General features: G+C 46.1%; 1 protein-coding gene across 2 annotated transcripts in view; it reads left to right on the top strand.

Annotated features, from left to right (window-relative positions):
• NIPA1 (NIPA magnesium transporter 1) overlaps positions 1 to 21789 on the top strand; it is a 40207-nt gene that overhangs the window by 14535 nt on the left and 3883 nt on the right. For both annotated transcript variants that reach the window (XM_025390627.1, XM_025390626.1), the window contains 3 exons: positions 8677 to 8724; positions 10071 to 10161; positions 20322 to 20482. In XM_025390627.1, the coding sequence (XP_025246412.1) occupies position 8724; positions 10071 to 10161; positions 20322 to 20482 (253 nt within the window). In that variant the 5' untranslated portion in view covers positions 8677 to 8723. The remainder of the gene's footprint in view (positions 1 to 8676; positions 8725 to 10070; positions 10162 to 20321; positions 20483 to 21789) is intronic.

The raw sequence follows: 21789 nt of genomic DNA, 5'->3' as shown, positions 1-21789 counted from the left end.
CAGGCGCCTGCCACCATGCCCGGCTAATTTTTGTATTTTTAGTAGAGACGGAGTTTCACCGTATTGGCCAGGCTGGTCTCGAACTCTTGACCTTGTGATCCACCCACCTCGGCCTCCCAAAGTGCTGGGATTACAGGCGTGAGCCACTGTGCCCGGCTGTGACTTTCTATGTCTTTATATTCACTGAGGACTGTGTACAATGATGATTCTCAGTAAATATTTGATAGATGGAACAAATAAATAGAATACAGATACTGCACTGAGCTTCCCTGGAGGGAGGATGGAGAGGAAGAAGCATGTGTTAATATGTGCTGTACTCTTAATTTCCATTTGAAACTGGGAATGACATCTCCCATAGAAACTGCAAGAAGCTTTATTACAGTGGCTAGTTGTATTAGGGTCAGCATTGTGTGGGCTAACCCAGAAATTGAACTTTTTAAATTAAAAAAATTAAGGGCCGGGCACGGTGGCTCATGCCTGTAATCCCAGCACTTTGGGAGGCCAAGGCAGGCAGATCATGAGGTCAGGAGTTCAAGACCAGCCTGACCAGCATGGTGAAATCCCGTCTCTACTAAAAATACAAAAATAGCCAAGCGTGGTGGTGCACGCCTGTAATCACAGCTACTTGGGAGGCTGAGGCAGGAGAATCACTTGAACCCGGGAGGCGGAGGTTGTGGTGAGCCAAGATCGTGCCACTGCACTCCAGCTTGGGTAACAGAGCAAGAGTCCATCAAAAAAAAAAAAAACCACTTTATTGGGGTATGATTAACATATAAAAAGCTGTGCTTGTTTAATGTACACACCTCCATGAGTGCAGGGATAAGTGTGCTACCTGTGAAATCCTCACCACCAAGAAATTTAACTGTTATTTATCAACCATTTCTTTTTTAAGTATTGGGGTATAATTACATAGAGCAAGCTGCATAGATAATAAAGGTACAGTCTGATGAGTTTTGACAAATGAATATGCCTGTGTAACCAACAGCCCAGTGAAGAAATGGATCGTTGCTGCCACCCTAAAAAGTTCCTTGGTGCCCCATCCCCCATACCAAGGTGCCTACTCCTCTGGTACCCATCTGCATAGGTTGAATTAATTTTGCCTGTTCCCATGTTTCATATACATGGAATCATATAGTATGTATTCTCTTACGTCCGCTTTTTTTGCTGGGCATAGTTTCAAGATTCATGATGATGTGGGTATCAGTCATACGTTCTTATTATTGCTGAGGAGTGTTGTGTTGTTTGAGTACACCAGTTTGCGTATCTCTTCTCCTGTTGGTGAACTTCTTTTGGGGAGTGGGTGGTGACGGAGTCTTGTTCTGTCATCCATGCTGGAGTTCAGTGGCGCGACCTTGGCTCACTGTAACCTCTGCCTACCAGGTTCAAGCGAGTCTCCTACTTCAGCCTCTCGAGTAGCTGGGATTATAGGCAGCCGCCACCATGCCTGGCTAAGTTTTGTATTTTTAGTAGAGATGAGGTTTCACCACGTTGGCCAGGCTGGTCTCAAACTCTTGACCTCAGGAGACCCACCCACCTCGGCCTCCCAAAGTGCTGGGATTATAGGCGTAAGCTACCATGCCTTGCTGGGTTCTGCCTTATTATTGACTGGTAAGCGTGTGTGTGTGTGTGTATACGCACACATATATACATATACATTAATACATATAGATATGTTATATATCTATAATCTGGATACAAGTTTTTGTTAGATATAGGGATTGCAAATATTTTCTTTGTGGCTTGCCTTTTCATTTCTTAAAACTGCCTGTTTCTTTTTTTGAGACGGAGTCTCACTCTGTTGCCCAGGCTGGAGTGCAGTGGCTCACTGCAACCTCCGCCCCCCTGTTTCAAGCTATTCTCCTGCCTCAGCCTCCTGAGTAGCTGGGATTACAGGCGCCTGCTACTGAACCCAGCTAATTTTTGTATTTTTAGTAATTTTGTATTTTTAGTAGAAGACAGGGTTTCACCATCTTGGCCAGGCTGGTCTTGAACTCCTGACCTTGTGATTCACCCGCCCCGGCCTCCCAAAGTGATGGGATTACAGGCGTGAGCCACTGCATCTCGTCTAAAAGTTGGTTTTGAAGAGCAGGAATGTTTAATTTTGTTGAAGTCTAATTATCTGTTTTTTTCCTATGTGGTTGGTGCTTTTGATCTCTGCCTGAGAAATCTTTGTCTCTTCTGAGGTCACAATGGCATCCTCTTGTGTGTTCTTCGAGCTTCACAGCTTTAGTGTTTACCATTAGGTCCGTAAGCTACCTTGAGCTACAGGATGGTCTGAGGCGTGAGTTAAACTGCCGCGTTTTCTCTACAATATCCAGTTGGTCTAGCACCATTTGTTGAGGAGACTTTTCCCATTGAATTGTACTGGTGCTTCATTCAGTCTGTGATCTGGCGGTACATGTATAGATCGATTTCTGAACTCTATTCCATATTGTTTGTCTATCCTTATGCCAGTACCATACTGTCTTGATTATATAGTTTTATAGTAAATCTTTTGTTTGTTTGTTTGTTTGTTTTGTTTTTGAGACCGAGTCTCGCTCTGTCACCCAGGCTGGAGTGTAGTGGCACGATCTCGGCTCACTGCAAGCTCCGCCTCCTGGGTTCACGCCATTCTCCTGCCTCAGCCTCCTGAGTAGCTGGGACTACAGGCGCCCGCCACCACACCCGGCTAATTTTTTGTATTTTTAGTAGAGACGGGGTTTCACTATGTTAGCCAGGATGGTCTCGATCTCCTGACCTCGTGATCCTCCCACCTCAGCCTCCCAAAGTGCTGGGATTACAGGCGTGAGCCACCGCACCCAGCCTATATTAAATCTTAAAATTAGATAGTATATGTCATAAAACTTTGTTTTTTTCCATAATTGCCAAACTATTTCTTAGGAAAAATAAGTTCTGCATATCTAATAACCAACAGGCAAAACACTTCAAATATTAAATCCATGAGTAAGCTGGTGCACAGCAGTGCTCACATTCAGTGCAGTTAATGCCTTCATCTGGTTGTGCTGATGTCAGGAAATAATATTTATTTATTCTTAGTCCTTCTTAGAGAACTCTGTAGGGCCGGGCACGGTGGCTCATGCCTGTAATCCCAGCACTTTGGGAGGCCAAGGTGAGTGGATCATGAGGTCAGGACTTCAAGACCAGCCTGACCAATATGGTGAAACCCCTACTAAAAATACAAAAATTAGCTGGGCATGGTGGTGCAGCCTGTAATCCCAGCTACTCAGGAGGCTGAGGCAGGAGAACTGCTTGAACCCGGGAGTTGGAGGTTGCAATGAGTTGAGATCTTGCCACTGCACTCCAGCCTGGGCAAGACAGTGAGACTCCGTCTCAAAAAAAAGAAAAAAGAAAGAAAAAAAAGAGAACTCTGTAAAAACTATGTAACATCTTTTTTATACATTTTTGAAGTCTAGGCATTAATTTACAAAGAACTACTGATACACTCTTGCTTGGCTTTTTTTTTTTTTTTTTTTGAGACAGAGTCTTGCTCTGTAGCCCAGGCTGGAGTGCAGTGGCCGGATCTCAGCTCACTGCAAGCTCCGCCTCCCGGGTTCACGCCATTCTCCTGCCTCAGCCTCCCGAGTAGCTGGGACTACAGGCGCCGCCACCTTGCCCGGCTAGTTTTTTGTATTTTTTAGTAGAGACGGGGTTTCACCAGGTTAGCCAGGATGGTCTCGATCTCCTGACCTTGTGATCCGCCCACCTCGGCCTCCCAAAGTGCTAGGATTACAGGCTTGAGCCACCGCGCCTGGCCCTTGCTTGGCTTTTATCACCTACTTCTGTTGTTGCTGTTAGGAGCACACATAAGTGGAAGCAATTCTTTTTGTGGAATAATTAGAAGGTAAATACATCGGATGCTCATCTATGTTTTTATGCTGGAAAGCTGTCTTTTAAGGACATTTCTGACACATTTATAACTAAATGGAAGGTCTTAAAGCCACATGCCCCTGGTTGGACAGCATCACTGTCAGTTGATACTGTCATCCTGACAAGGCTCTTTAGTGTTTACACAAACACTTCTTTGTCTTATAGTTTAGCTGTTGTATACGGCTATGCAACTGTCAGCACTCAGGGTTTCCAATGAGAGGAAAACCAATGGAACGTAGTGATCATGCCCTCTGCAGCCCACACCTAGGAGTGGGGGAGGAGGCATGAGTGTGGCAAGACAAACAGCATCCTCTGCATCCTTCAGTGCTGCAGCTCCCTGTTCTTGCTGAGGCCACAGGACCTGAAGATTAATAGAGGACGGTCATCAGCTGGGAAGAGGAGAAGCTTGGGCATAGATACCTACTGAGAGTGCTGGAAAGTGAGCTTTCAGAACAGCAGTGCTTAAGGGCAGCAATGCTTAGGGTGAAACTGTGAAGAAACCCAGTTGTTTTAGATATCCTAACAGATATCTATATATGGCAGGGGCCAAGGGCTAATATGGAATGCAGGCTCCTAGGAGCTCCTGGCTGAAGAAGGAGGAGGGAAAATGGAGCAGCCAGCTCAGTGAGGAAGCTGGGCACATGGCCATGCACTTCCTTCAGGGTGGAACAGAGGGGACACTCCTGAACTGAGGCTCTCAGAGACCATGTGCAGGAGCTTCACTTTTGTTTGTGGCTAGGGGTGTGGGGTAGGTACCTGGATGGAGAAAAACCTGACTTGCTTAATGTCTGTGGATGCAGAAAAATTTTGCCTAATACTGGTTTAAAAGGTGAGGGTGACCTAAACACCTTTTGATTTGTGCAAATCCAAATTCTTGCTGGAGAGTAGAAGTTACAGAGCCTGCAATGCTTGGAACTGAACCGGACCCTTTGGGAAAAAAACAAAAGCCATTTTGTTCACTTTGCCATTCCTGTGTACCTGGTATCCCAGGTTCCTCTCCATTTTGTGACTCTTGACATTTTACAAACTGCCAAAAGCATATACTGTGTGATTATCAGTGTTGGGATAACCATAGCACTGAAAGCGGGGAGCCTGTGGGCCTCATTGCACTGGTCACTGTCGTCCGTGGACCACCTTTCACTGCAGGAGGGTCACACAGTCCAGCTGCTGTAGCAGGAATCCCATGACTTCACAAAAACTCCTGACCAAACCGTGCTGATTACAATAAAAGGACAGCTGGGCGCAGTGGCCCATGCCTGTAATCCCAGCTACTTGGGAGGCTGAGGCAGGAGAATCGCTTGAACCTGGGAGGTGGAGGTTGCAGTGAACTGAGAGACCATGCCACTACACCCCAGCCTGGGCAACAGAGTGAGACCCTGTATCAAAAAGAAGAAAACAAAATCTAAAAACCCAAAAAAAAACCAAAATCAAAAGTTGGTTCTTTGAAAAGAACAATGAAATTGACAAACCTTTCGCTAGACCAAGCAAAAAAGAAGAATCAAATTACTAAAATTAGGAATGAAAAAGGAGATATTTTCTGTATGCCCATCTTAGGATAATTTCCACAGAGTTTAAATTCACTTTTTTTTTTTTGAGATGGAGTCTCGCTCTGTTGCCCAGGCTGGAGTGCAGCGCGCAATATTGGCTCACTGCAAGCTCCGCCTCCTGGGTTCATGGCATTCTCCTCCCTCAGCCTCCGGAGTAGCTGGAACCACAGGCACCCACCACTACGCCCAGCTAAATTTTTTTGTATTTTTTTTTTTCAGTAGAGATGGGATTTCACTGTGTTAGCCAGGTTAATCTCGATCTCCTGACTTTGTGATCCGCCTACCTTGGCCTCCCAAAGTGCTGGGATTACAGGCGTGAACCACCGCGCCCGGCCCACTTTTTAAAGTACTTTATTTATTAGTTATGGTGGTTTTGTTGGGAAACTGGTCCACAGACTTTTCACACCAGTATTCTGGACCTGATGACCTTTCACTCAAGTATTTGGCATGCATTTTGGGATCGCCACTTGGATGAGCACATTTAGAAATCTAACATTGATTCTGTATTAATAGCTGACTTTCCTGCAGTGCCCACCATGGGACATTCTTAAGCTACGCTAAACTTTCTGCTTCATAGGACACCCTGGGTCCTGTTTGTATGAGATACACTGAGGGACACAGGACAGGAGCCCCAGTGGTGCCAGGCTGTCCTCTCCAGGGGAGCCCGGCCGCAGAGGCAGAGCATGGCTCGGCTGGGAGACAGCTGCAGCAGGCAGGCGGCACAGCTGATGCTGGTGACTTTAACCACTTGGCTTAGCCAGTGTCCACCAGGCTTTTCTGTAAAGATAACTTTTTCTGTTTGTAATTAATAAGAAAAACCTATGGAGGTGACTCAATGAATTTTCATTAACTTGTTTTAGTATCCATTGATGATTCTGCCTAAATCAGTTTTTACTGTGATGTGATCAAATTGCAATATTCTTTTTTTGTTTTTTGAGACAGGGTCTCACTCTGTCACCCAGGCTGGAATGAAGTGGCGTGATCATGGCTCACTGCAGCCTCATCTTCCTGGGCGCAAGCGATTCTCCTGTCTCAGCCTGCTGAGTAGCTGGGACCACAGGCATGCACTACCACACTCAGCTAATTTTTAAATTTTTTCGTGGAGATAGAGTCTTGCTGTGTTGCCAAGGCTGACCTTGAACTCCTAGGCTCAAGTGATGGTCCTGCCTCAGCCTCCCAAAATACTGGGATTACAGGTGTCAGCCCCCAGGCTCAGCCCCATTTCATTTTGAAAGTACTTTTTGTAATGCCTGTAGCTCTGCTGCTCCATTAAGCAGGCTAGCAGGCTGTATGTCTTATACTAAATTGTGGTTTTACTACTGAGAATAAAAACAATTAGAATTAGTTACTGCGACTGGGCTCAGTGATTCACACCTGTAATCACAGCACTTTGGGAGGCTGAGGTAGGCAGATCACTTGAGGCCAGGAATTGAAGATCAGCCTGGCCAATATAGCAAAACCCCATCTCTACTAAAAATACAAAAATTAGCCGCACGTGGTGGCCCACACATGTAATCCCAGCTACTTGGGAGGCTGAAGCATGAGAATCACCTGAACCTAGGAGGCAGAGGTTGTAGTGAGCCGAGATCGTGCTACTGCACTCTAGCCTGGGCGACAGAGTGAGACTCCATCTCAAAGAAAAGGAAAAAGAAAAAAGAATTCATTACTGTAATCTGCAATTAACAAAAAATCTCCTCAAAAAATGCTCAGCAGGCCAGACGTGGTGCACGCCTGTAATCACAGCACTTTGGGAGGCGGAGGCAGTTGGATCGCCTGAGGTCAGGAGTTCGAGACCAGCCTGACCAATTTGTTGAAACTCTGTCTCTACTAGAAATACAAAAATTAGCCAGGCGTGGTGGCATGCTTCTGTAGTCCCAGCTACTCGGGAGACTGAGACAGGAGAATTGTTTGAACCCGGGAAGCGGAGGTTTCAGTGAGTCAACATCGCACCAGTGCACTCCAGCCTGGATGACAGAATGAGACTCCATCTCAAAAAAAAAAAAAAGTGCTTAGCATTTTGCCGTATATGAAGGACAAACGTGTCTCAAAGGTTGGGAGACCTCTCACCATAGACGCCTGTTGAGAGGCAGGGGGAGGGAGGAAGGTGCTTGGTCTCCGCCTCCCCTGCATGGGATGGTTGGGGTAACCTGAGAGGATGCTGGGCAAGTCTCAGGTCAAATGTCAGAGCATCAGGTGAGTGTAAGGATGTGGTACCTGCATGGCTGAAAGAAGAGTCAGATCAGAAGAGTTATACATAATGAAAATTGAGTAACTTGTTTAAGCAGGAAGTCATTAAACCCTATGATAATAAAATTCTTATATAAATGGGCTACAGTAAATGCATGAGAGAGTTGGACTGTAAAGACTCAAACCCTTTTGAGATAAAAATAAAACTCCATCGAAGGAATATCTGTCTTTGTGGTAGCTTGTTGGGTGAAAGAAAACTGATGTATAAAGATTTCATTTCCTTATTTGGGTCAGCTTGTGTTGGTTGCAAAAAATACCTTGACTTTGCCACTTTCAGTGGTCTCTAATGCTGCTATTTATAAATGAAAGATTCTCTTTAGGGTGAATAAACAGTATGACACTCATTCTTTTCTTTTCTTTTCTTTTTTTTTTTTTTTTTTTGAGACCGAGTCTGGCTCTGTGGCCCAGGCTGGAGTGCAGTGGCGTGATCTCAGCTCACTGCAAGCTCCAGCTCCCGGGTTCCCGCCATTCTCCTGCCTCAGCCTCCCGAGTAGCTGGGACTACAGGCGCCGCCACCACGCCCGGCTAAGTTTTTGTATTTTTAGTAGAGATGGGGTTTCACCTTGTTAGCCAGGATGGTCTCGATCTCCTGACCTCATGATCCGCCCTTCTCGGCCTCCCAAAGTGCTGGGATTACAGGCGTGAGCCACCGCGCCCGGCCTTTTTTTTTTGAGACGGAGTCTCGCTCCGTCTCCCAGGCTGGAGTGAGGGGCACCATCTCAGCTCACTGCAAGCTCCGCCTCTCGGGTTCCTGCCATTTTCCTGCCTCAGCCTCCCGAGTAGCTGGGACTACAGGCGCCGCCACCACGCCTGGCTAATTTTTTGTATTTTTAGTAGAGATGGGGTTTCACCTTGTTAGCCAGGATGGTCTCGATCTCCTGACCTCATGATCCGCCCGTCTCGGCCTTCCAAAGTGCTGGGATTACAGGCGTGAGCCACCGCGNAAAAAAAAAAAAAAAGGTTTCTCGCTTGTAAACCCACTTTCCTGACGTTTTTTTATCTCCTTCTTTTATAGGTACTTCCTATTTAACAGACATCGTGTGGTGGGCTGGCACAATCGCAAGTAAGTAGCCTGTGTGGCGAAGTCTGGTCTTTTCCTTTCTTAGAATCCATCACTGGTCTGGGCAGGGCTGCAGCGGCTGGGCTAGGGTGGCTCTGTTCTTTGGAAGAGGGTGTCACGTGGCCTCTCCCCGGACCCTAAGCCTGCCTTTCAGTTCAGATGTCCCTGCTCCCCTTCCTCCCAGGATGAGAGTGCAGAAGGACAACTTAGGAGCTGGTGGAGACCCCTACTGCCCACGATTAGCCGTGAATTCAGTCCAGGCTGATCTGTCCTGAGCCGGAAGAAATTAAAACAGCTCCTGCTCACTGGTGTAGTTGGGCTGTTGGCATTTGGTGAAATTCCATGTTAGGCCGCCTTGTTTGTCTCAGCACAGTTGGTTTAACAGAGAGTTTCATGACTCAAAGATCAGGTCATGTGCTATAATGTAAAGATAAATAATATTATTAAATGAGTTCAGAACTCTAAAGGTATTATAAAGGACAATTGTCTCTGAAATTCAGAAACATTGTGTTTGGCCAGGCATGGTGGCTCACACCTGTAATCCCAGCACTTTGGGAGGCTGAGACAGGTGGATTGTTTGAGCCTAGGATTCAAGACCAGCCTGGGAAACATGGCAAAACCCTGTCTGTACAAAAACAAAAATTAGCTGGGCATGGTGATATGTGCCTGTTTCACAGCTATTTGGAGGCTGAGGTGGGAGGATTGCTTGAGCCTGGGAGGTGGAGGCTGCAGTGAGCCAAGATCACGCCAGTGCACTCCAGCCTGGGTGACAGAGCAAGACTCTGTCTCAAAAGAAAAAAAAGAAACATCATATACTTTGTCACATTTGTCTTTTAATACGACATTGCATGGCAATACCAGTTCTGTTCCTTGAAGAGCTCCTCTAAGCTCTGTCCGGGTGATGTCCTGCTGCAGTCTTGTGTGGCAGTGCTGTATCCTCTTGCTGTGCCAGTGGCCTGTCACCGTGGCCAGCTGCCTATGCCGGAGTAGATCCCAGACCACTAGAGGGTGCACAGGAAGTTCTGCCTGATTTGTGTGAAAACAAGGATGTGTTAGGAGAGTGGAGATATGCCCAGTGCCACGCCCATTTCAGTCACTGCTGGTTAGGTTCGGCATTTTCCATGGAGAGCTGAACCTACTCACCCGACTGATGGGACCAGTGAAGGTGTGGGGCCTGACCTCTGACCCATGACCCCTTAAATGTGCAGATGACACCCCAGATGTGATTCTTCACAAGTAATGGGAGTGAAGTAGCCCTTTCGGAGCAGAGCCTTGCAAAATTCAACTCTGATCAGTGCTAAACGAGAGCTCTGTAATTGCAAGCGGTATCCTTGTGATTTTCTTGACAGTGGCTGTTGGCCAGATTGGAAACTTCCTGGCTTACACGGCGGTCCCCACGGTCCTGGTCACTCCCCTGGGCGCCCTCGGAGTGCCGTTCGGGTGAGAGCCAAGATTTTGTTTGGTGTTTAATGTGTAGTGTAGATATAACAACTTTTCATTTTAAATGTTTCTGTTAAAGTAATAAGAGCAAAGTTGTAACAGCAGGTAGATCTTCAGGCCAGGCAGAGTGGCTCACGCCTGTAATCCCATCACTTTGGGAGGCCAAGGAGGGTCAATTACTTGAGGTCAGGAGTTTGAGACCAACCTGGCCAACATGGCGAAACCCTGTCTCTACTAAAAATACAAAAAATTAGCCAGGCGTGGTGGCGACCACCTGTAGTCCCAGCTACTCGGGAGGGTGAGGCACAAGAATTGCTTGAACCTGGGGGGCAGAGGTTGCAGTGAGTTGAGATGGCGCCTTAGCACTCAAACCTGGGAGACAGAGCGAGACTCTGCCTGAAAAAAAAGAGAGAAGATAGATCTTCGGTATTCTACTCTGTATTGTTTAATTTTATCCCTTCAAATATAGTTCTGGGTATTAACCCTTTTCTTAGACATTTAGTATATTTGAAATTCTAACTCATTCATGCATCTCAGTGAATCTGCTGCTCACATGCTTCTGGCCGCTGTCCTGGAGCACATCTTAGAGACTAGAGAGTCTTCTGACACCTTGGCACGTTATTCTGAGAACTCGTTAAGCAAAATGAGTCACTTGGTGTTTTATTGGGGTGCTTAGCATTCCTTGCTGGATGCCGGCCAGTCCCCACCTCAGCCCAGGTACAGAGGTTGGGATGAGTAACACACGGCCCCGGTGGATGTGGAATAGGGTTTATGACTGACGCAGTCAGCAGCACATGGATTTTCTTAGGAGAAGGGCCCGGGTTTGGTTCTCAGTGAGATAAGAGGGAGGGGGACCTTTGGGGTTTTTTGTTTTTTGTTTTTTTTTTTTTTGAGGCGGAGTCTCGCTCTGTCGCCTAGGCTGGAGTGTAGTGACATGACCTCAGCTCACTGCATGCTCCGCCTCCCGGGTTTACGCCATTCTCCTGCCTCAGCCTCCCGAGTAGCTGGGACTACAGGTGCTGCCACCTCGCCTGGCTAGTTTTTTGTATTTTTAGTAGAGACGGGGTTTCACCGTGTTAGCCAGGATGGTCTCGATCTCCTGACCTCGTGATCCGCCCGTCTCGGCCTCCCAAAGTGCTGGGATTACAGGCTTGAGCCACCGCGCCCGGCTACCTTTGGGTTTTTATTGTTAGGGGGTGGGGTGGACTGGACTGGGGGTGGTTTGCATGCTTAGGCCGGGCTGGCATGGATTGTAGTTTCTGCCCATGCCAAGTGACCGAGGACTTGGGTCTGAGGACTCTAGGGACCCAGGGTGTGTGCAGGCTCTTTTTTAAGATTTTAATTTAATTTTCTTAGTATTAAATTTTAAACATTTTATTTCTCCATTTTAAATCATCCTTTTAATTGATACATGTGAGTAGGCTTCTTATCAGGTTGCCCGAATGTGGGGCAAAGGGGAAAGGGCAGGGAATGGGAACTTGAGGGCTGCAAGCTATCAAACATTGCAACTAGAGTCTCTACTTACTGTGAAAATGATTTATGAGATACTTATTAAATAACATATATCCTTGTGTGAACCTGTTTATATTCTGATTTGTCTTTTAAGAAATCATTATAAATAGAAATAGGGTAGAAGAGAAATAAAATCCAAGTTTCTAACTCATGGATACATTGGTTTTCTGCTGTATTCCGGACAGACGCCCAATTCCTTGCAGAGAAGTGTGTCCATGATGGATGTATTGAAGTTTACACCTTAGAGTCCCTTAGGCATTGGGGTTCTGTGACCTAAATACCACGTGTTTCACATGTGAGGCTTGGAGAGTGTGTGGGGGGCACATTTTTCTCGAGAATACATACACCGCTATCGTGTGGCTTGGCGTCACTTTGCGTTTTGGATGGCTCTGAGGCGCTGCGAGGGCAAGAGTGTTCTCACTTTGGGAATCGCTCCTCAGCTTCGGCCGCCCGTCCCCCGAAAGATAATCAGGCAGATAAACAACCTGACCTGGTGATCTGGGCACGTGGCACATTGAATGCACATATACTAAAATGCTTTGCTCAGTTAATTTCCTTAGACTGTTCTCGTGCACATTGGTGGTTAAGTCACTTTGCCAGAAACGTTCGCTGCTCCACGTCTGCAGGAGGTGTTACTCCCATGTCAGATGGGATTCTGGATAAAAAGCCTGTCTTCAACTCGGAGTCCCAGGAAGACCTTTTCTTTTAAACAGAATAAAACTAAAATTAATTTGGAAAAAAAATCTAAGATGATTATCAAAGTGTGCATATATGTATGTATATATGTTTTGTTTTGTTTTTTGGTTTTTTTTTTTTTTGAGACAGTCTCGCTCTGTCGCCCAGGCTGCGCCCAGGCTGGAGTGCAGTGGTGCGATCTCGGCTCACTGCAAGCTCCGCCTCCTGGGTTCACGCCATTCTCCTGCCTCAGCCTCCCGAGTAGCTGGGACTACAGGCGCCCTCCGCCACGCCCGGCTAATTTTTTGTATTTTTAGTAGAGACGGGGTTTCACCATGTTAGCCGGGATGGTCTTGATCTCCGGACCTCGTGATCTGCCCGCCATCCTCCCAGAGTGCTGGGATTACAGGCCTGTGCCACTGCGCCCGGCCGATATGTATGTATATATGTATATTTTAAAAGCAGTTCTGTTCTTGATAGTGGGATGGGGTTGCTGGAATTACATAGAAACAGAAATGAAAAGAAGGTGGCACTGGAAAAATAAGTCTGTGTAGCAGTGAATAGAATAGAGAGCTCCCAAATAGGTTCACTTATTTCTGTAATAGTGTAATGTATGATAAAGTAATCGTCTTCACATGCTGTGTCTAAAAAGAGGTTTAAAAAACTTTTGGGAAATATTTTCAAATTACAGAAAGGACACAGGATTAAGAATAACCAAAGCGGCTGGGCGCGGTGGCTCACGTCTGTAATCCCAACTCTTTGGGAGGCCGAGGCGGGCAGATCACGAGGTCAGGAGATCGAGACCATCCTGGCGAATACGGTGAAACCCCGTCTCTACTGAAAATACAAAAAAAAAAATTAGCCGGGCGTGGTGGCGGGCGCCTGTAGTCCCAGCTTCTAGGGAGGCTGAGGCAGGAGAATGGCGTTAACCCAGGAGGCGGTGGAGCTTGCAGTAAGCGGAGACCACTGCACTCCAGCCTGGGCGACAGAGCGAGACTCCATCTCAAAAAAAAAAAAAAAAAAAAAGAATAACTAAAGCAATGCCCATCTCCCCTTACCAGACACACCTGCTGCTAAACATCTGACCCACTTGCCTCATCATACACTTTCTCTGTATCTGGGTGTCTCAGTCTCAGCACTGTGGATGCTTGAAGCCAGGTAACTCTTTGTTGAGGGAGGCGTTCTGTGCATTGTATGGTGTTTAGCAGCATCCTGGCCTTCACCTCCCAGATGCCGGTAGCACTCAACCTCCCCAGATGTCTCCAGACATTGGCTGATGACCCTGGGGGGCCCTGGTCGAGAACCACTATTCTATATGAATGTGATGTGACTGTTTTTTCCTGTTTTTTTTAAAAAATCCATTTTAGCATAAGTTATGATTCTTTATCCCTAAACACATCAATTAGTATTTTCTGAGACTAGAGATATTCAGATACTCTCCTAATAACCACAGTACAATGATCAATTTCGACAAATTCAACCTTGTTATGATACATGCATCAAATCAGCCTCCATATTCCAGTTTTGACAATTGACCTGTTATGCCGTTATTTTATATCATTATCTTTTATACCATTATTTTTCTTCTAGTACAAGATCAGGCCATGTGTGGTGTGATTCATGCCTGTAATCCCAGCACTTTGAGAGGCCAAGGCAGGTGGATCACTTGAACCCAGGGAGACCAGCCTGGCCAACATGGCAAAACCGTGTCTCTACTAAAAATACAAAAATTAGCCAGGTGTGGTGACACACACCTGTAATCCCAGCTACTTGGGTGGCTGAGGCACCAGAATTGCTTGAAGCTGAGAGGTGGAGGTTGCAGTGAGTTGAGATCGAACCACTCCTCCAGCCTGGGTGACGGAGCAAAACTCTGTCCCCTCCCCCCAAAAAAAAGATAGAGAAAAAATAAAGCTCATTGAAAAAAAAAAGACTATGAACCAATTCTCTTGTGAATATAGATGGAGCAATTTTGAACAAAATACTAACCAATTGGATCCAACAATATATAAAAACGATTATACAAGTGGGATTTATCCCAGGAATGCAAAGTAGATTTAGCATTGAAAATAAATTAGTGTAATATACCACAGCAACAGAATAATCACCATGTGACCATCTCAAAAGACACACAAAGATTATGTAGTAAAATTCAATACTCTTTTATGATGAAAACTCTCAGTATGCTAGGAATAGAAAATAACTTCCTAAACTGACAAAGGGCCTCTGTGAAAGTACCCCAGCTAACATCATACTTAATGGTATGAGAGTTGATGTTTTCCCCTTAAGATCAGGAAGAAGAGGCCGAGACGGGTGGATCACGAGGTCAGGAGATCGAGACCATCCTGGCTAATACAGTGAAACCCCGTCTCTACTAAAAAATACAAAAAACTAGCCAGGCGAGGTGGCGGGCGCCTGTGGTCCCAGCTACTCGGGAGGCTGAGGCCGGAGAATGGCGTGAACCCGGGAGGCGGAGCTTGCAGTGAGCCGAGATCCGGCCACTGCACTCCAGCCTGGGCGACAGAGTGAGACTCTGTCTCAAAAAAAAAAAAAAAAAGAAACAACTTGTCTACTTTCACCTCATCTATTCATCATTGTGCTAGATGTTATAGCCAAAGCAATTAGGCAAGCAAACGAATTAAAAGGCATTCATATTGGAAAGAAAAGGAAGAAGTTAATTGCCTTTATTGGCAGAAGACCTGATTTTTTTTTTTTTTTTTTGAGTCAGAGTCTCGCTGTGTTGCCAGGCTGGAGTTCAGCTGCATGATCTCAGCTCACTGCAACCTCTGTCTCCCGAGTTCAAGTGATTCTCCTTCCTCAGCTTCCCAAGTAGCTGAGACTACAGGTGAGCGCCACCATGCCCAGCTAATTTTTGTATTTTTAGTAGTGATGGGGTTTCACCGTGTTAGCCAGGATGGTCTCAATCTCCTGACCTTGTGATACGTCCTCCTCGGCCTCCCAAAGTGCCGAGATTACAGGTGTGAGCCACCACACCCGGCCTTTTTTTCTTTTTTTTTTCTTTTAGATGGAATCTCAGTCTGTTGCCTAGGCTGGAGTGCAGTGGTGTGCTGTCGGCTCACTGCAACCTCTGCCTCCTGGGTTCAAGTGATTCTCCTGCCTCAGCCTCCCAAGGAGCTTGGATTACAGGTGCCTGCCACCATGCCCAGCTAATTTATGTATTTTTAGTAGAGATGGGGTTTTGCCATGTTGGCCAGGCTAGTCTTGAACTCCTGACTTCAGGTGACCCACCCACCTCAGCCTCCCAAAATGCTGGGATTACAGGCATGAGCCACCACACCCGGCAGAAGACCTGATCTTGTATACAGCATCCTAAAGAATCAACTAAGAAATTATTAGAACTAATAAGTTTAGCAAGGTTGATGGACACAAGATCAAAATATAAATATTACATCTGAGGCTGGGCGCAGTGGCTCATGCCTGTAATCCCAGCACTTTGGGAGGCTGAGACGGGCAGATCACTTGAGGTCAGGAGTTTGAGACCAGCCTGGCCAACATGGTGAAACCCCGTCTCAACCAAAATACAAAAAATATTAACCAGGCGTGGTGGCACATGCCTGTAGTCCCAGCTACTCGGGAGGCTGAGGCAGGAGAATCGCTTGAACCAGGGATGTGTGGAGGTTTCAGTGAGCCGAGATTGTGCCACTGCACTCCAGTTTGGGCGACAGAGTGAGACTCTGTCTCCAAAAAAAAAAAAAAAAAATTACATCTGCCAGGCACGGTGGCTCACGCCTATAATCCCAGCACTTTGGGAGGCTGAGGTGGGTGGATCACCTGAGGTAAGGAATTTGAGATCGGCCTGACCAACGTGGTGAAACACCCTCTCTTGTAAAAATGCAAAATTAGCCAGGCATGGTGGCACATGCCTGTAATCCCAGCCACTTGGGAGGCTGAGGCAGGAGAATTGCTTGAACCCAGGAGGTAGGGGTACAGTGAGCTGAGATCAGGCCATTGCACTCCAGCCTGGGCTACAAGAGCGAAACTCCATCTCAAAAAAAAAAAAAATTACATCTATATACAGTAACAGTAAGCAAACCAAAAATGAAATTAAGAAAGCAATTTAATATACAGTAGCACCAAAATGAATGAAATACTTAAATATAAATTTAACTGGCCGGGCGCGGTGGCTCATGCCTGTAATCCCAGCACTTTGGGAGGCCCAGGTGGGCTGATCACAAGGTCAGGAGATCGATACCATCCTGGCTAACACGGTGAAACCCCATCTCTACTAAAAATACAAAAAATTACTCAGGCATGGTGGTGGGAGCCTGTATTCCCAGCTATTCGGGAGGCCGAGGCAGGAGAATGGCGTGAACCTGGGAGGCGGAGCTGGCAGTGAGCCGAGATAGTGCCACTGCACTCCAGCCTGGATGACAGAGCGAGACTCTGTCTCAAAAAATAGAATAGATTTAACGAAGGAAGTACAAAACTCATACTCCAAAATCTATAAAAACCCTCTTAAAAGAAATTAAAGAAGACCTAAATAAATTGCCCGTATTTACACATCAGAATTAATATTGTTCAGATGGCAGTACTCCCATATTCATCTACAGATTCAATATAATTTATATCAAACTCCTAGCTGAATTCTTTACAGAAAATGACACACTGATCATAAAATTCATAGGATTTGGAAGGGACTCAAAATGAGAAAACAATCTTGAAATACAACAACGAAGTTGGAGAACTCACACTTCCCAATTTCACAACACTGTATGAAACTACAGTGATCAAAACAGCGTGGTCACCTGGGCAACATAGTGAAACCCCCATCCCTGTAAAAAATTAGTCAGGCATGACAGCACATACCTGTGGTCCTAGCTACTCAGGAGGCTGAGGCAGGAGGATTGCTTGAGCCTGGGAGTTGGAGGCTACAGTTAACTGTGATCATGCCCCTATCCTCCAGCCTAGGTGGCAGAGCGAGTCCATCTCAATACCCAAACAAACAAAAACCCAATGTGGTACTGGGATAAAGAAAGACATGTAAATCAATAGAATATAATTGAGATTCTGGAAACAAACGCTCATGTTTACAGTCAGTTGATTTTTGCCAGTGGTACCAAGACAATTTAGTGGGGGAAAGAATAGTCTTTTCAACACATGATGCTGAGCCAGGTGGATATCCACCTGCAAGTGAATGAAAGTGCGCTCCTGCCTCACACCGTATACAGACGTCAACTAAGAACAAATCAAAGACTTAGATGTAAGAACTAAACTTGTAAAACTCTTAGAAGTAAAACATAGGTGTAAGTCTTTATGACCTTGGATTAGGTGATGGTTTCCTAGGTATGACACTTAAAGCACAAAAGCACAAACAACAGAAGAAAAATAGATACATTGGATATCATCAAAATTAAAAATTTTTGTGCTTAAAAGGATGCCAGCAATGAATTGAAAACTCATGGAGTGGGAGAAAAAATTTCAAAGTATATGTCTGATAAGGGACTTGTAGTTAGAATATATAAAAACTTTTGCCGGGCACAGTGGCTCACGCGTGTAATCCCTGCACTTTGGGAGGCCAAGGCAGGTAGATCATGAGGTCAGGAGTTCGAGACCAACCTGGCCAACATGGTGAAACCCCATCTCTACTAAATACAAAAAGTTAGCCTGGCATGGTGGCACATGCCTGTAATCCAGCTACTTGGGAGGCTGAGGCAGGAGAATTGTTTGAATCCAGGAGGTGGAGGTTGCATTGAGCCAAGATTGCGCCATTGCACTCCAGCCTGGGCAAGAAGAGGGAAACTCTGTCTCAAAAAAACAAAACAAAATGAAACAAAAACTCTTACAATGCATCAGTAAAAAGTCAGATAACCCAATTTAAAATGGCACTGTCGGCCAGGCGCAGTGGCTTATGCCTGTAATCCCAGCACTTTCGGAGGCCGAGGTAGGTGAGTCACTTGAGGTCAGGAGTTTGAGACAAGCCTGGCCAACATGGTGAAACCCCGTCTCTACAATAAAAAAATCACCCGGGGCCTGGTGGTGAGCACCTGTAATCCCAGCTACTCAGGAGGCTGAGGCAGGAGAATCGCTTGAACCTGGGAGGCAGAGGTTGCAGTGAGTTGAGATCGCAGCACTGCACTCTAGCCTGGGTGACAGAGTGAGACTCTGTCTCAATAAATGAATGAATGAATGAAAATGGCACTGTCCTCTGGTATTCCACAATGGAGTAAGAGATGATTTGGCCTTATGGCTCATACTTTCCCCTTTGGTGCATGGCAGCCCTTTCCCACCTTGTCATAGTCCACCCTGTTCCAGGCCCACTTTTTGCCCTGTGAGCCCCCTGCGTTTCTGGCTTCTACTTGTTTCGGCAGCTACTCAATGGAGCTTTTCTATTCAACATCTAGTCGTGTATTCGTATGTCTTGTTGTTTCTTTCAGTGATGACGCTTCTTTCCCCAACGACACTGTTGGGAGCTTCTTAAGAATAGACTGTCTAGGGACAAGGATGTGAAGCCGTACAAGGGAAAAGCAGGCCGTTGAGGACCTGCAGGTGTGTCACCACCATGCTTGTATCTCTTGTTAGCTTTGTGGCCTTAGGTTCAATGCTGACCCTTTCTGAGGCTCAAGTTTCCTTATTTTTATTTTATTTTTTTTTATTTTTTATTTTTTTTAATTTTTTATTTATTTTTTATTTTTTATTTATTTTTGTTTTGAGACGGAGTCTCGCGCTGTGTCACCCAGGCTGGAGTGCAGTGGCGCGATCTCGGCTCACTGCAAGCTCCGCCTCCCAGGTTCACGCCATTCTTCTGCCTCAGCCTCCGAGTAGCTGGGACTACAGGCGCCCGCCACCACGCCCGGCTAGTTTTTTGTATTTTTAGTAGAGACGGGGTTTCACCATGTTAGCCAGGATGGTCTCGATCTCCTGACCTCGTGATCCACCCGCCTCGGCCTCCCAAAGTGCTGGGATTACAGGCTTGAGCCACAGCGCCCGGCCTCCTTATTTTTAAAATAATGTTACAGGAAGTAATCTGGTCCGTACGTGAGCCTGGTATGGCCTCCTGGACGTTCCTGTTTTCTGACTGTCTTCAGCACAGACATGAGTAAAGTGAGAATGACCAGTCTGGTGACTTACTGAGGGCAAGGTGTTCCAATTCAGATTGTATACTGATAACTACACAGGGGAATAAGAGAAGAAACACGTTAGCAGCCTGAAGATTATAGATGTTATTGAAGAATGCATTAGTAATGTGACCACTTTTTAAAAGTTTTCAGTGTTAGAGGAAATAACCACCCCTACTACTTCTACTATACTGCAATTACTGTTAGCATGTTTATTTTTTCTTTTGTTTGTGCTTTTTTCACTTCTTTTGTGTTTTTATCATGCATTACTTATAATTATTTTGACAGTTTTTGCACCCTACTTTTCCACGTAGCATAGATATTAGTAGTTTTGATTGGTTCCTTTTATAAGTAAGGAAGCATTGCTTTTATTTTTGGTCAATCATAAAACTTTTTATACTCTGATATATTTTATATGTGCTGACATAGTAATATAGTGGTGTAAGTAATGTGTATCATTAACTACGTAGTGGTTATACATGGAATTGGTGTGAAAATCCTGGCCAGGCATGGTGGCTCACACCTATAATTCCAGCAGTTTGGGAGGCCAAGGCAAGAGGATTGTTTGAGCCCAGGAGTTTGAGACTTGCCTGGGCAATCCAGTGAGACCCAGTCTCTACAAAAATTTTTAAAAAATTAGCCGGGTGTGGTGGCATGCACCTGTAGTCCCAGCTACTCCAGTGGCTGAGGCAGGAGGATCACTTGAGCCCAGGAGTTCAAGCCTGTGGTGAGCTATGATTGCACACTGCACTCTAGCCTGGGCAACAGGGTGAGAGGTGGTCTCTTAAAGGGAAAAAAAGAAGAAAAAGAAAATGGTTTTTCTAGATAAAATATCTGCTATTAGAAGAAAGGTCAGGTAATTTGATTTAACCTTGAATGATTTCTCTTTTTTCAATAAAGGTCCATTTTAGCTTCCTATCTCCTGAAGGAAAAGCTCAACATCTTGGGCAAGTTGGGGTGCCTGCTAAGCTGTGCAGGCTCTGTTGTGCTGATTATCCACTCCCCAAAGTCTGAGAGTGTGACGACTCAGGCTGAACTGGAGGAGAAGCTGACCAACCCAGGTAATTCCTTTCTAGCAGCACTGCCAAGAAAGTTTGCACTAGGAGTCCCTACTTTTTTAACCACGTCTTCAAATTGGACACTTCCTGGCAGGGCAGAGGAACCGTGTGTCCACCCTGATCTGTTACTGTAGATCTGCGTTCTCTGGGCACGTGCGTCAGTGGGCTGCGCTCGTAGGCTGGCCCTCTGCCCTCACCCTCCTTCCTGATCCTCACGTCCTGGGGGGAGCCTCCGTAGCCTGGCATTCCTTCAGGTTCTCTTCTGGGACCTTGTGCGTGGGCACCTTCCCTTCCCACAGTGGCTCCCCTTGGGCCACCCTCCCAAGTCTGACTGCCACCCGCCCCTCCCCACATGCCTTTCCTGGTGTGCCCGCTCTGTCTCCGCCTCAGCACTTCGCTCCCTCCAGCATGAAGCTCTGTGAGGACAAAGGCCTGGCATCTCTTACGTTTAGATTCCTCATATAGCCCTGTTTATATATTTTTTGACATAATTTTTTTTTTTTTTTTGAGACAGAGTCTCACTCTGTCGCCCAGGCTGGAGTGCAGTGGCGCAATCTCCGCTCACTGCAAGCTCTGCCTCCTGGGTTCATGCCATTCTCCTGCCTCAGCCTCCCGAGTAGCTGGGACTACAGGCACCCGCCACCATGCCCAGCTAATTTTTTTTTGTATTTTTAGTAGACACAGGGTTTCGTCGTGTTAGTCAGGATGGTCTCGATCTCCTGACCTCGTGATCCGCCCACCTTGGCCTTCCAAAGTGCTGGGATTACAGGTGTGAGCCACTGGGCCCGTTCTCTTTTCTTTCTTTTTCTTTTTTTTTTTTTGAGTGCATTAAAAACTACTCTCTACGTGATTACAATAGACTTAAAGTATAGATTTCACTGTAAGTAGGCTACCCTGTGTTGCTTACCAACAAGTTTAGGCAGGTGCCAGCACAAAACTGCCTCCACATCAGTTTGCTGGTTTTCTTGTCCAGCAAGTGTGGATGTCCACACCCTCTTTTGCATGTTCACACCCTGGTTTGCTTGTCCACACTCGCTAGTTTTCTTGTGCACACTCGCTGGTTTTCTTGTCCTCACTTGCTGATTTTCTTGTCCACACTTGCTGGTTTGCATAGCCACACCCTGGTTTGCATGTTCACACCCTGGTTTGCATGTCCACACCCTGGTTTGCATGTCCACACTCACTGGTTTTCTTGGCCACAATCACTGGTTTTCTTGTCCACATTCGCTGGTTTGTATGTCCACACTCGCTGGTTTGCATGTCCACACCCTGGTTTGCATGTCCACACCCTGGTTTGCATGTTCACACCC

Source organism: Theropithecus gelada, chromosome 7a (assembly GCF_003255815.1).
Source record: "Theropithecus gelada isolate Dixy chromosome 7a, Tgel_1.0, whole genome shotgun sequence".
NCBI lineage: Eukaryota > Metazoa > Chordata > Mammalia > Primates > Cercopithecidae > Theropithecus > Theropithecus gelada.
Note: the sequence above shows the minus strand (reverse complement) of the source record. Positions and strands in the feature narration are given on the sequence as shown.